This window comes from Spea bombifrons, chromosome 1, assembly GCF_027358695.1.
Source record: "Spea bombifrons isolate aSpeBom1 chromosome 1, aSpeBom1.2.pri, whole genome shotgun sequence".
Classification (NCBI taxonomy): Eukaryota; Metazoa; Chordata; class Amphibia; order Anura; family Pelobatidae; genus Spea; species Spea bombifrons.
Window position 1 is genome coordinate 59057208 of NC_071087.1, and position 14010 is coordinate 59071217.

Here is a 14010-nt window from a genome sequence, read left to right on the forward strand (position 1 = left end):
ACTGATTTTGGATTTTTTTTTTTTATTTCAAAAGATTATAAGTAGTATATATTTTTCTTGGTAGTGGCACTTAATTGTGGAGTTATGCAGCTTCCCAAGAATAGATTCTCACATATATACCTTTGTGATATCCTGCTGAAATAGTGTTTATATTGTGATGTCACACTACACAACAAGGCAGTGTGTGACGTGAGCCCTTTGTATCCAAAGTTTACTTGCCTTCTAACGTTCAAGCAATGACAATTTTTATTTATAGTGATCTCTTACCATCATTCACAAGTCTGTTATCCTTTAGATGGAACAGTCTACTCCACAAAATACAAACAGGCTTTTTGTTTTGGCATTGCTACTTTAACACTGGCCCAGCCAGGTTTATATATAGAATGGAGAAAGATCACTTTTTTTTGTAGTCTACTAAATCTCTGCAGCTGGGAGCAGAAAATGTTAAAAAGTTAATGTTCTTTACAGTTAAACTGATACAATGTAACAACTATAAGAAATGGGTAATAAAGCATATAAAAGGTTATACTTTTATATATATATGTATATACACTGGATATGAGTTTATTAACACCAGGACCAGATAAACCCAGAAGAGAACCACTAGAATAACACTGTCCTGGGCGAAAAGATTTTATATATATATTATATATATAAAATCTATATATCCATAGATATAAAAATTAGTGTTATTTCATAATTCACATGCATTGGAAAACGGGGCATGTAACAAAAGAATTGAAAAAAGGGAAGAAGAGAAAAGGACGGAGATCGGTTTATACAACAGCTATTGTTCTGTAGTTTCTTATGTATAATAATAAAAAAACTGTGGTCTTCAACATGTTTGCCCAAGACTGAAGAAGATAGTCTCAAGATTTTGGTCCTTTGTGTTTGCAAGATGGTCGGATCATTTTTATCAACTATGAGTGTAACCCTCATTGCGGTAATGGGACCATGACTTCTACATAGTTGAGAGGAAAAAATCCAGATTGGCCGTTAATCATTCCTTCGTACCAGTTCTCATCAATCTGATTAGTCAGAGTGATGATATCACCCTCTCGGAATCCAAGCTCCCCATCGTTTTCTGGTTCAAAATCATACAGCGCTTTACAGCATGGCTGATCCAATGGGGCTATAAAATAAAGAGAAACAGAAAAATAAGTAATTGTAGGAGAAACAAACAGTCAAAGTAAATAAAAAGTTTGAAACTTGCAAGGAAAATAAACCAGCATGACAGTGGAAGACAGGAGAACAGGCAAGAGAGGTAAGAAGTGGTACTTACTGGAGCTGCGGTTACTGGAGGACCTGGCAGGCTTGTCAGAACGGAATGAGGAGGAGGATGCTGCATAAATATAACAGAAGTAAATGTTTTGGACATTCTTAACTATAACACACAAGAAAAAGCACTGTGGCCACCTGTTGATTAATAATCTTACCTGGAGGTTTGGAGACAGGGTTGCAAGGAAAACCGCCATTAGAATGTTCACCTTCATAGAATTCATAACTTTCTCGTGGCTTAGGTCTGAATTCCCTCTTCGGCTGAGAAGAGGCTTCTTGCACTCTATCCTTAAGCTTATCAGACAGTTCATCCAAGATCTGCACAGCCTGTTTATGGTAATCCAGCTGGGCTTCCACCAATGCCGAGAGTTGGCTCACCTGTTCCACCTGCCAGAAACAAAACTTTTACAAACCTATAGAACACAATATATTTTTGTTAATACATGGCATTTGCTGTTAGCATGATTTTTATGAGTTACTTTAAATTCTTGAAGGGGTACTAGATTCTGGCAAGGAAAGTAACTAAGAATTGGTATTCCTCATGAACATTCTCCACTTATCTAGGTAATGAATAATCAAATGAAATGCCCAAAATAGATCACGATAACTAAAATGAAAAAATAAGGCGGTGTGGCAGATGGTTTTTCAAAACCACAGCTTTGCAAATCTGAAGAGACAACAGTTAGCTAGTCTTGTGTCTGTAAAGACATATCTTGAAGCTGAATCTTTAGTGTAGCCTGACAAAGGCCTCTATTCAAACCAGGCTAAGTCTAATAGAAGTCAGTCCTCAATCTGAACAGAACATCAAAACCCATAAGGAAAAGTAAAAAGGGTGCCATGACAGAAGATGGCTTAACCAAAAAACTCACATGTGCCCAGCATGCCACCTCAAACTCCACGGGCCAGCAATAATTGTAATAAAGTAACTTGGAGTGCCCCAAGGGTCATCCCCTATCACCCATCGTAGTTAACATCTTCATCAAACCTCTTGTGGATCTTTTCCGATCAAGAGGACTACATTTCCATCATAGGTAACCCTCTTTTCACGATAGGTCAAACACCAAGAGCAGTAATGGATAAGTTTTCACTAAAACCTCCAGATTAAGGCCACTAAAAAAACTGCCCTGAAATCACTGCACATGCAATAGCACACATCTTTTACATAACTAGTCTCTTCAGGTCTAGACTGCAACGGCCTATAGGTGAGCATGCCAGATTATCTGTTCTCCTCATTACAGGCAATACAGTTGAACGGAGGAAACTACATTGACTACCGGCGAAGCAACAAGCAACTTTCAAACTCCTCAAGGTAGACTTGACACTACGTAAACGTAGGCCATTATATTAACTGGAGATATTGACTCTACACCCTTCCCGTAGAAACCTCCGCTTCTACTCAACTGCTCTTACAAAAAGCGAGAAATATTGCAAGGAAAAACAAAGCACTAAGTACACAGTTCTGGAACACCCTCCTTCCACCTACAAGGACAACAGAAGACCATCCCACGTTCAGTCAGAAGCTAAAAACTTGGCTCTTCCAACAAGGCATTCTCAACTGTCACCTCCTAATCCCTTTTAGCAGGAAAGCTTTTTCACACAGAGTGCTTTACAATCTCACTTTACTAACTTGACCATGGGAAAAGGACATTTCATATAAATACTCTGGCTATGTTAATCCACAATAATGAAAGCATTGTAATTTGCTGGTCAGGTGGTAGGACTGCAAAATTGTTTGCACTTATTGATCATAGGAAATAAAGGACGTTTTGCCGTAAATACCTTGGCTATGCTACTGGTTGAAGCAGAAGTCTCTACTAACGGTGAAAAAGTCTGAACAATTTAAAAATGGAAAAGAACAGCTTAGAGTTTTCTTGCTAGCCTTCTTGTATCATGGCGTTATTTTTCTTTTTTTCCTCATTTGATGGTCATTTGGGGGATGTTACTGGGGTACTGTGTCATTGCGCAATGTATATTTTTTCTTATTATATTGTACCCTGGTTTCCTTGATTTTATATTTGAAAACTCGATAAAAATGTTCAAAAGTAAAACATGGAAAAGAAAAAGACTGATTTGATCTTCCATGCAATTCCCTGTCTTTTCATTCTCCTTAAGGCAGCACACAAATGTGCCTGTAAATCAAAGAAAGAAAACAGGAACAAAGGAACTCGAGCAAAGCTTTATGGAAGCTTTCCTGCTGTTCTGCTTCAAGTAACAAAACATGCCTAGCACTAAGCACCCTACCGTGAGTTTTTACTATAATCATATATGTAATAAAATGACACAGACTGTCTTCGCTCTGAATATGAGCAGGGCTCTCTCCACCTAATGTATCGGTTTGTCTTAGTCTGTCAATTCCCGTCTTGTCATACCCCTTGTATATATGTATTGTATTAAGCGCTGCGTAAATTGTCGGCGCTATATAAATAAAAGATAATAATAATGATAAATATTTCCAGCAAATTACATTATGTGACAAGTATTCCTATAAACCTGTACTTTGTGGAAATGTCCAAGACTACCCAATTAAGCATTGAACTGCTGACCTTCCGCAGACTCTTCAGTTTAGCGACAGCATCTCTTATATATCTTATATGTACAACTTACATCAGTGTCAAGAAGATTTAACATGCTGGTCTCAGCCACTTCCTTAGACTCTATAAATTTCTCCATTGCCTGCTTAACTTCGTCATCAGGGATCTTTCCCTGGCGTTTCTTCTTATAGTCATAATCTAACCGCCTGCCTTCCAGCTTCTTCAGATGGTGCTAAAAGAACAAAAAGTGTGACATGTACTTAAAAAACAATGGGAGAAATTCACTAAGCACAGCTAAGCCACCCCCCGCCCCCAAAGTAAGCACTCCCAATTTCTTCAATTAATTCATCTAATTTCAAAACCATTTAAAAACTAAGCAAACACTAAGAGAGAAAAAGAGCTTCTTCACTAAAGCACACGTTTAAAGGCGAGCTTGGAAGAGAGTTCATTTTAATTCACTCCTTTAATCATTCGTTACAAAAGGCCCAACACTGGCAAGGATCAGTGTGAGCAGATGCTTTAGAAAGTTATTTAATTATTATACAGGGTAAACTCAGCTCTACTTGTAGTAAAATCTTCAACTGTCCTATTTATTAAATGTAGTCAACTCCCAGCTTAGTGAATATACCCCTTAACACCAGAGTTCCCCAAGAGCTAGAAGATTTTTTTTTTGCCGTGCTTGTTTTATATACCTGAATTTCCTTAAGATCTTTGTCACACAGGTTCTGGAGAGGATCTAGAAAATTTTGCTTGACTTCTATATCCAAAGAGTCTTTCACCTCTGCCAATCTCTTCATCGACTCCCCAGCATCCAGTAAGGCTTCCCCTGTGCACAGAGTGTCAGCAAAGGACTAGTACGCAAATGCATAATCATACAGCAAGTGTGAAATGCATTTAAAATAATAATAATATATATATATAAATATATATTAATGCAGTAGCATAAATCAAATGTTCACTGCTCTACTTACCAAAGTTTGAATCTTCCCCAAGCTCTTTGCCATATCGAATCATGCTTTCACCTAGGAGACCTTCTGGTTGGGGGTATCCCGGATTCTTTACTTGTCCACGGATCTTAGACACAGTATTCAGCATAGACAACTTGGCACGAGATGCTGAATTGTAAAAGGACAGACAGAATATATGTTGGGAAAAATAAGTAAGATGAGATGCCTACGCACAAGAGATTAAAGGTATATTTACCAAGCTGCCACTTTGACATTTTGGCAAATTTTACTTCTCATTTTACTGAACTATTAGTATTTTATTTCCATTTTCGCCCTCTGTGTATAACAAGTTATACTTAGTGAAAGCCAAATAGTCAATGTTTATTCAAATAGGGTGTTTTCCAGCATGTTTTCACAAATTGCGACCTCTCCCACTTGCTGCACACCAGCTTTAACAAAGAATGGGAGTCACATTCAAAACAGTTCAGAATGTAAGACGTGAAGTAGAGAAGACCAAAGAAAAATATGTGCATCATACAAGACTTTCCTCTTTAATAAACAGCATCAAATCTAACACATCTGCTGGAGAACTATAATTGAAGATCCTATTGCCTTTCAAGATACCAATTGACAGTTACATGTAAATGCATTATATAAAAAAGCCCCCGATTCCGATACAACTGTACAATTTTGCACAATGTATTTTTTTCTTTTCATTTTCTCCAAATTATTGAAGTCTGGTCACTACATATGCATATATTTCTAAGGTTAATATAACATTTCCTTTGTCTATGGAAACACTCCCTGAGGGAAGAGCCACTGTTATTGATTATTTATTAGCATATTAAATACCTATGAAAAATAGTGAAAAGGAAAAAAAAGATTAATTTAGTGCTTCTTACAATTAAACACAATGAGCTTAGCTTAAGAAAAACACCCTATAACATTTATCCCCATGCAAACTAATATTTACCCCCAACAAAGTAAAGGGGAAAAAAAAGCTGCCTAAAGCTAACCTACACCCCGCTCACTAAAAAAAATAAATATTGGCTGCTGTGAGTGAACCATAGCAATCACTGTTCACACAACATTATCAATGTTTAATCAAGTAGTCAACATTATTGGTTTTAGTGGTGCTATCTATAGAACAAGGCAACCCCTGCACTAGGAACCTGCCAGTAGCAGTGCACCCAGGAGACAACCAATTACTTTAAGACACGACATTCAACGCTGTCACAAAAATCATGACTGCAGGGAAAGCCGTGATGAAGCAAAGATGTTAAAAGAGACAGTTTAGTGTCCCTGACAGTTCAGTACAGTACAAAAAAGTTACCCGAGGTAGAAGCTGCAGCTGTCACTTCTCTACTGTGGTCTATCAAATGCATATGGAGGTATTCTACGGAATATACCCAGTAACTTACAAGGCATACACACAAAAAATTGAAGGGCCTACACAGTTATGCATTAAAAGTGCTTGAGTGTATGTATATTGTCTTCACTGCTTTCTGAGGGTAAAAGCTTGTTATACTGGACACGCCTATTTATTGGGATTTATTCACAAAAAGGAGAGCTGACAGGAAAGTTTGGACAAAAGGAGATTCTTCTTCACTTCACTAAATATTATGAGAGTCCAGACCCAATGCGTTTCTACTACTGGAAAAGCCTGGTAGGCCCTGTATAAAGCATACTTAAAGGGGAACTTCCACATTTTTTTTTATATTGAGTATCAGATTAAAAGTAAATTTTCAAAGTAAATGTTTTCTCTCTCAAATTTACACAAAATGTTTACAGGCAGTTGCATAATACCCATCTCTATGTGATCTTGCTCTGTTATCTTAGCTCAGTTTAGTAGACAATCACTGTGATAAACAATACAACGGCTCAAATCAACTTCATAGCATAAAACTTTTCTTGAAATACTGCAAGCCTCCGCTACTTTTTGATCCAAAGGAATCAGTTTGATGCTGCCTTAACACAAGGTTCAATTATTTCTTGCTTTATGAAGAACTTTAAAATATGAATTAGTCAGTGAGTAAGGTCAGCTGTGGGCCACAAAGGTTCACTTAAACCAACCCTTTTCCATACATTGACCAGGATCCAAAAGGACCATGGAAACCCTCAGTTACGCTATAGCCCAAAGATGGACTCGCCATATAATAGCAAATGCATTTTAAACTGCTAGCACACGTTGGTGAGGCACCCTTAAACCTAGGGCCCTCCCAATGACAAATGAATAGGCTCCTCCAGATCCGAAAATAGTTTTTTCTCCATTAGGTAAAAGTATTTAAGGAGGTTCACCAGGTTAGTTTTCCCTTACCTGGGTTTGGCTGTAGATATTCAGTGGTCTTCGTCAGAACTTCAACCACAGCCTTACTGGTGATATCCACTTTCTGCAGAGAAACATTGTGTCAGGTACAGATCACTTCCTCACTAACATCATAACTCCCTTTTAAACGTCATACGTGTGATTATATAATCAACAAGTTTGCAAGGAATCCCTAAAATGTTCAAATCCAATCCCATGTACGCCACATAGGAGCACTGCTGTTTTGCTAGCATACACGCGCTAGGCTGCTGCTTCGATGACACTGGGCAAGAGGCTTACCAGCCAATGGCTCGTGGTTTCAGTAGATAGTAGTTTAACGAAACGGATGTTTCTTAAGAATACCTGCTGCAATCTGCATAGAGTGCAGAGTGCATTAAAAATTCTAAGTATTTCTGGGGGGAATAGACTGTTCTTTTAAGGAAGGCTTGAAATCATTATTTTAAGAATTCATAGTCAAACAGTACTGTATGCCTGTAGTAATAACATATGTATAACATCCATTGCACTCATGTTTTCTGTTTTAGTCCTACCTTCTCCATTTCTTTAAAGTCATCGTCCAATTTTGTCCCTTCCGCTCCTCCCACTTTTTCACTTACCAGCTGGAGAAATAGAAATAATAATATTGTCTATTATCAAACAAAGCTTTTCTCTTAGCTCAGCATTAGCTAATGCCTATTTATTTTATGTATTTTTTTTATTTATTTATTTTTTTTAAACACTCTGCTCTTGGGCCCTTGTTCTTCTAGCTCCCAACTATCTCACGTGCTTTCGCCTGTCAACCGCACCTAGCAAACAATTCAGCTCCTGCTGAACTACAACTCGCTTAGGTAAATATCCAGTGGATCAAAGGCTGCCTTGCAAGCACAGGAGCTGGACGTCATTAGCAAAATAGCTGTTGACTAGGCCTAATATAGAGCTCTTGATTTACACTATTATATAAATAACAAAATCCACAAACATAAGGATTTAGGGAGCAGCACAAAAAAAAAAAAATCAAACAGATAAGTGATAACAGATGAGTCACATATTTCACCCCTTTGCATGTTTCCAATCCAATGATTTGCCAGAAGACAATAGAAAAAATTAGATTAAAATTAACAAATCGGAACATTTTTCCCCCTAATACAGGTAAGAGCCTACATGAATTTGTACATGGACAAGAAGAACATTCTTTGAACATAATATGTATGTACTACTGTGATGCATGCGCAGCTATTGGTGTTGGGAGCACCATCGGTGGTGAAACACAAATACAAGAAAATATACCTGGGATGTGATTTTGTTCCATGTCTAACAAAGGTGTTCAGGTTCAGTAACACTTTATGATCCAGGCAAATTACATTTTATTGAACAATTAGCATTAAATTACAAAAAGCATTCTTTCCAGAGGACAAGGTGTACTCAATTTTACATTCAATGTAAGAATAGATGTGAAAAAAAACAACAAATTCACTACATGTGGCATCTGGGTCCTAATATTACACATAAGATGAATTTTACATTGTCTAATTTATGTTCGTGCTGTTACAAGATAGAGGGGAGTTTGTTACATACTTGGTGGGATTGTTCTAAAAAAAATAAAAAAAAATAAAACAAAATAAAAAAAAAAATCAAAATCTAAATCAAATTTCCTTCCTCAAAAAAATAATAAAAAAAATAATAATAAAAGCCACAAAGATGGTAACAACAACATAAAAAACCTGAGCTGGGAAATTGTTTAAAATATCAATATAAAATGGAGTGGAAATATTAGAATATGTAAGAAAAGATGGTTGCTGTGCCTAAATAAAAATCCTACTGGTTAATTACATGTTGTGGGAACCTGAGCAAAAATTCGAGGCACAAGTTTTGGATATACATTCTGGATGTTTGAAATGACTATACTCCATGTTCTCTAAATATTATATTTAATAGGAAAATTAAATAGACCTGATGTATAGGTTTAAGTTAAATATTTTGTTAATGCTTGTACATGTCTTAAAAGTTATTAGTATGTTTTAAAATGTTTAATAAAAGAAAAAAACAAACAACTGCTACATAGCATTTTTTTTTCCACAGAAAGCCTTCAATCATCATGATATATTTTTTTTAGTGAGGGAGAAAAGGCAGGAAACCATTCAAAAATGCATGTGGGGGGGCAGCCAAAGGGAAGATGTGGAACAGCAAGTAAGCATTTCCTGTTTGACCATCCTGATGATAAAGCCGACGCTGCTCTGCTTACTGCACTCGCCTGTTATGCAAGTCTGTGATAGGTTTCTAAACAAACCTTTTATTAAGAATAATTATTAGTGTACAAAGACTGTATTTAGTCTTAAGTATTACCTTTTGCTCAAGATAGTTTATCTGCCCCTTGCTTGCTTACATTGCCTTAAAATTGACCATTTCTTCTGGAAGGTGAGCGCGCAGAGAAGAATACTTTCTTACATCACATCTAAGCCTCTGTCAGACCTGTTTGCTCAGTCTGTAGCATCTGCATACAAAAAGATGGTCCTACCAACAACAAGCCTCTGTTTTTACCCCTTAAGGGTACATTTTTAACATCGAAGCATTTTCTGTACTTTTGCTACATCTATCCTGAACCGGAATTTCATTCTAGCCAGTTTAGGTTGTCCCCACAAATTATATAGTACAAGTGTTTGTTGAGATTCTTGAAGCACCTCATATGCCTGAATTTTGATAATTACAAGGCAAATATGAAAAGATGCATATCACAGTTTCCCTGTTAGAAGGTTTTCCAATAATAATACCCATTGCCATAATAACGTTCACAAACCGTCCCACAAAAGTAAGCTTCCTAAAAGAGGACAACCAAGGCTGTTCCAGAATGGATCATCCCACCTTGTTTCATGCAGCCAATTCACTGTTAATATCTTCAAGCCATGTGACAAAAAAAAAAGAACAAAACCGTGCATTGGTCACATAAGAAGACACTGTAATGGCAGTGGATTATCGATCTATTGCTTCAGACAGCTTCTGTCACTTTGTGTCATATTTTTGGGCAGATGGGTCCATTCCATGGGCTGAAAATAAAGGTTCAACATTTTATGAAAACTCTGGTTGGACAATGGATGTTATTGTAGGGTTTAGCAGGTTGGACCCTTCCAGGCAACACAGAGGCTGGAGGCAGAAAGTAACAATAAAAAAAAACAAAACAAAAAAACAAAAACATGATTGTTTTAATAAACATGAATGAAGAGCATGGAAGCAACAGACCTCCCATAAGGTGTCATAGATTTCTGTCTCAGAAGAGACATTCAGGAAAGGCAAAGTATAATCCATGAATACAGATGGGGGCTGGGGAGACAGATGTGAAGTGAAGAAGACATCCTCTTGTTATATTGTGTGTTTCTAACACCATTGTTCCTTCGAAGCCATCAGTGGTAGAAAATCCCACAAAAAGTAGGCGGACAATGTACAAAAAAAAGAAGAAAAAAACAAGAAGCTAACAATTAAATCAATGGACGTTTTAAAGCAGAGATCTGCATAAATAAAAGCAACCTACGCAGCTCATTCGATGAAATAAACCAGATTTCCCTAACAATAAACACTAGATCGTTAACTCCAACTCTGGCTCAGAAATAAAGTTCGTTTTAACCACAGCCACTGGCCAACTCAACTCACACATTTCTCACACGAAGCGGACCTATTTCCCGTATTACCCAACAGCAAAATAACAAGCATATTGTTAACCATCTCGCACATGATCTCCTAACGTCGCTTCACATCTTGTCCCGAAAATCTCCCGCGTTCTCTCTTAAAGCGGGTTTTCTTGCGCAAAAGCCAATTTCTGCATTCTATACCATGGCATTAAGTACGCGGGATTGACGGAACCACAGCACGACCCTATAGACTAATATATAATATATATAAAAATGTAACAACAAAAAAAGAGGGGGTAACGCAGTTAGGCAGGAGCAAATGATGGATTTCCCTCACCTGACTGGCCTTGTAGAACTGTTTCTTAAGACCGGCCACAGACATGGCTAAAGCCGGCGACACTCAATAGAGATACTTGAGCTTACAAATACCGTCTCAGCCTCCTGGGGTTAGTCTCAGGAAGTTACATGGCAACCAGTCAGTTCCTGTAAGAAAAAGGAAATGAGAAAGCACGGGTGGAGATAGACGAACTTCCGCACCAGCCTTCTTTGTTCTGGGCAAAAGAACCAAGAGTGCTGGAAGCAGCCATTTCTGATCAGGGCAAGGATGCCGGAAAGCGAATTTCATGTATAATTTGAAAAGAATTCTTAAGAGCCGAAACGTGATACCAGTCACATTAATATAGTGGCAATTTTCACGCTGCTTCGTTGCCATAAACTCTATTAGGTACACTTGCAAGCAATATACGGATTATTTCTTCGCCAATAAAAATGACGTGCTTCGCTCGTAAATTAGAAGGGCTGAGCGAAGTGACCAATCAAAGACACTAGTTCAGTGACAAGCCAGTGAAGTAGGTGGCGGGTTACATTATTTGTCGATTACGTTCATGTGTAGGTTTTCAGCCAATAGTTTGCGAGGGCGGCCTGTGACTGATTCCTTCCCGCCAAATACAAGGGAAAGTTATTGAGCGCGGTGGGTGAAGTAGTTTATGTGTACTGGTGCAGAACAGGACCGTATACAAATCGTAGATACACGGATTAAGCTACGGTTATCAACTCGGTCATACGTCCTGCAGTTTTTGCGGGGCGTGTTAAGTCGGGAAAATGCTGGGGAAGGGAGACACAGAAGACGGGTCCAACACCCAGGAAAGGAGAAGGAGCCCAGCAGGTGAGCTTTAGGGGGTTCGGCAGATGTGCCGCTTTTCACATGCCATTGCTTATTTTAGCGTGTAGCCAAGGATGGTTGTCGTCCTATGTGCTTTTAGGCGAGTACTTTACTTTTTTTCGTTGAAGCAAAGCTGTCAACCTGAATTCTACATTTAGAACGATTAAAGTGTATATGTACTATAGAGCCAGATAATGAATATACCATGGGGGCAGCCATCTTAACCGCTCTACGTGATTAGTTATCACCTCCTGCTATGATGCAGGAGGTGATAACTAATCCTAGTGCATGCAAACTTTGTAAAAATAATTAACCTTAACATGCAAGTCGGCAGGCAATGTCGGCCCTGCCACAGGTTGCCATTTACCTCAGCTTTCAGGAGGTGAACTGTTCCTTTTAAGTAGCCGCAGGCCAATTACACTGTCAAACAAGACTATGGAAGTGAGAGCTTTGCCCAAATGGCGTCTATGCTTTTGATGCATTAAGTTAATCTGACATCTGTGGTAATGACAGTTATCTTTTTAAACATGAGCTTCCACATTTCAGCAGAGCTAAACTCCTTTATGAAGCTTCATGGCTTCTGCTCCATTTTTGTTAAGTAATTGAGATTTAAAAGTTCCCATTAACAGTAGCTGCGTAATGTGAATGGATAATAATGGATATAATAGTAATTTAAGGTACCCCTCCCCCATTGTGTACACAATATATTTAATATCGGAACTGAAAATGCAAGACTTGATGCAGCTGGAAAAATCTGCTTTATGGTAGGATGGAGTGGTACTTGTCTATCATCTGCAACCTTGGTTTCTTTGGGATTCATTCTCCCTATGACGTAAGGGGAAGAAGCCTCTGGGACCAATCATTATTCTCTTCATACTGCTGAAATCAAGCTTCTCTTTGATATCCAGGGTCTCACATACAGCAATATTTGCGTTGCTTATGTCTTTTTATTATTATTATTATTTTTTTTTTATTTTTTTTAGGGTCATTATTACTTATTGTTTTATATAGCGCCATCAAATTCCGTAGCGCTGTACAATGGGTAGACGGGACATAACAAGTAGTAACATAACAAATTGACTAACAGAGACAACAGGTGAGGAGGGCCCTATTCAAACGAGCTTACAGTCTAGAGGGAGTTAGGGTAAAACACAATAGGTAAAAGTGCCAGTGCATGGACCAGCCACACTAGTGTAAGTATTGCATTAGAGGGGCTAGGAGAGGTGAGCTAAGGAAATATGGGGGGTGTTAATATGCTATGTTGTAAGCATCCTTAAAGAAGTGGGTGTTGAGGGATTTTTTGAAGGACTGAAGGCAGGAGGAGAGACTGATAGGCCAGGGGAGGGCATTACAGAGGATAGGGGCAGCCCTGAACCACGCAGGCATCCAGTGAAGAGACTGACAGAGGGGATCATGTCCAATATGGCTGCCTAGATCATGCACAAGCTAATCCTCAGAGTAACGTCTGTTTTATTCCATAATGTAGTATGTGCGTCAGAGAGCAGAGCTTTCGGCTGTGCGGTACGGAGGCCTTTGGGTGTGCTCGCATCATACCCTCCAGCTACGTTTGTCATTTTTTTAACCTATATATCGGAAATCTCATGACATACAGGTTTTATGTTTTTTGTGTTTTTACCTAAAGCTTAACCCACCCATAAGCTTTTTTTTTTTTTTTTTTTTCTTTTTTCCTCAAATGAAGAAAGTTTCAAATAACATAAAGCCCCAACTGTCATGTAAATGCTTTTTCATGTTGGTTCATTTAACTGTCAGGTTTAGATTCAGATGTTTTGACAGCTACCTACAACATCAGTTTCGTTAGGTGTTTTCAGCTTTGTATATTGGGATACCTCACACAGCCATACACACTTCACAAGACCAACCTATCCTAAAAACTGGAAAATAATGCACATGAATGCAGGCTATCTATGTTAAAATTGTATGTATCTACAACTACATTGGTTGGTGCTCTAGAGAAAAGTTTAGGTTTTGTGTCACATATGAAGTAATAGTGAAGCTTTTTATTTTGTCTTTGTACCGTTTAATAACAAGTGACCTGCCTTTTATTTTTGAATAGCTTGCCCTGTCCTAACTAGTTTTTAACTATGTATAGTGTTATTTGGTTGTTGCCTACGAACTACTTTTACTGTCTCTGATTACATGTCATGTA

General features: G+C 38.1%; 2 protein-coding genes across 2 annotated transcripts in view; one reads left to right on the forward strand and one right to left on the reverse strand.

The window, feature by feature from the left end:
* Window positions 1-5: 5 nt before the first annotated feature.
* On the reverse strand, window positions 6-11257 carry SH3GL1 (SH3 domain containing GRB2 like 1, endophilin A2). Its single transcript, XM_053461765.1, has 9 exons — window positions 11019-11257; window positions 7613-7681; window positions 7074-7146; window positions 4781-4924; window positions 4502-4635; window positions 3883-4041; window positions 1437-1665; window positions 1283-1342; window positions 6-1132 (listed from the first exon to the last, which is right to left on the reverse strand). The coding sequence occupies exons 1-9, from the start codon at window positions 11061-11063 to the stop codon at window positions 936-938; spliced, it is 1110 nt and encodes a 369-aa protein (XP_053317740.1). The 5' UTR covers window positions 11064-11257; the 3' UTR covers window positions 6-935.
* Window positions 11258-11604: 347 nt separating this feature from the next.
* Window positions 11605-14010, forward strand: part of CHAF1A (chromatin assembly factor 1 subunit A) — a 31073-nt gene continuing 28667 nt past the window's right edge. Inside the window, exon 1 of the mRNA XM_053461762.1 lies at window positions 11605-11846. Within this exon, the coding sequence (XP_053317737.1) occupies window positions 11783-11846 (64 nt within the window). The 5' untranslated portion in view covers window positions 11605-11782. The remainder of the gene's footprint in view (window positions 11847-14010) is intronic.

What these genes read in the sequence shown, in the direction of transcription:
- SH3GL1 (XM_053461765.1), bottom strand. Translation starts at nt 11,063, where the DNA reads ATGTCTGTGGCCGGTCTTAAGAAACAGTTCTACAAGGCCAGTCAG. An exon ending in AGTTCTACAAGGCCAGTCAG is followed by an intron (nt 7,682 to 11,018) that starts GTGAGGGAAATC and finishes CTATTTCTCCAG; the next exon opens with CTGGTAAGTGAAAAAGTGGG. An exon ending in TAAATCTTCTTGACACTGAT is followed by an intron (nt 1,666 to 3,882) that starts GTAAGTTGTACA and finishes TGTTTCTGGCAG; the next exon opens with GTGGAACAGGTGAGCCAACT.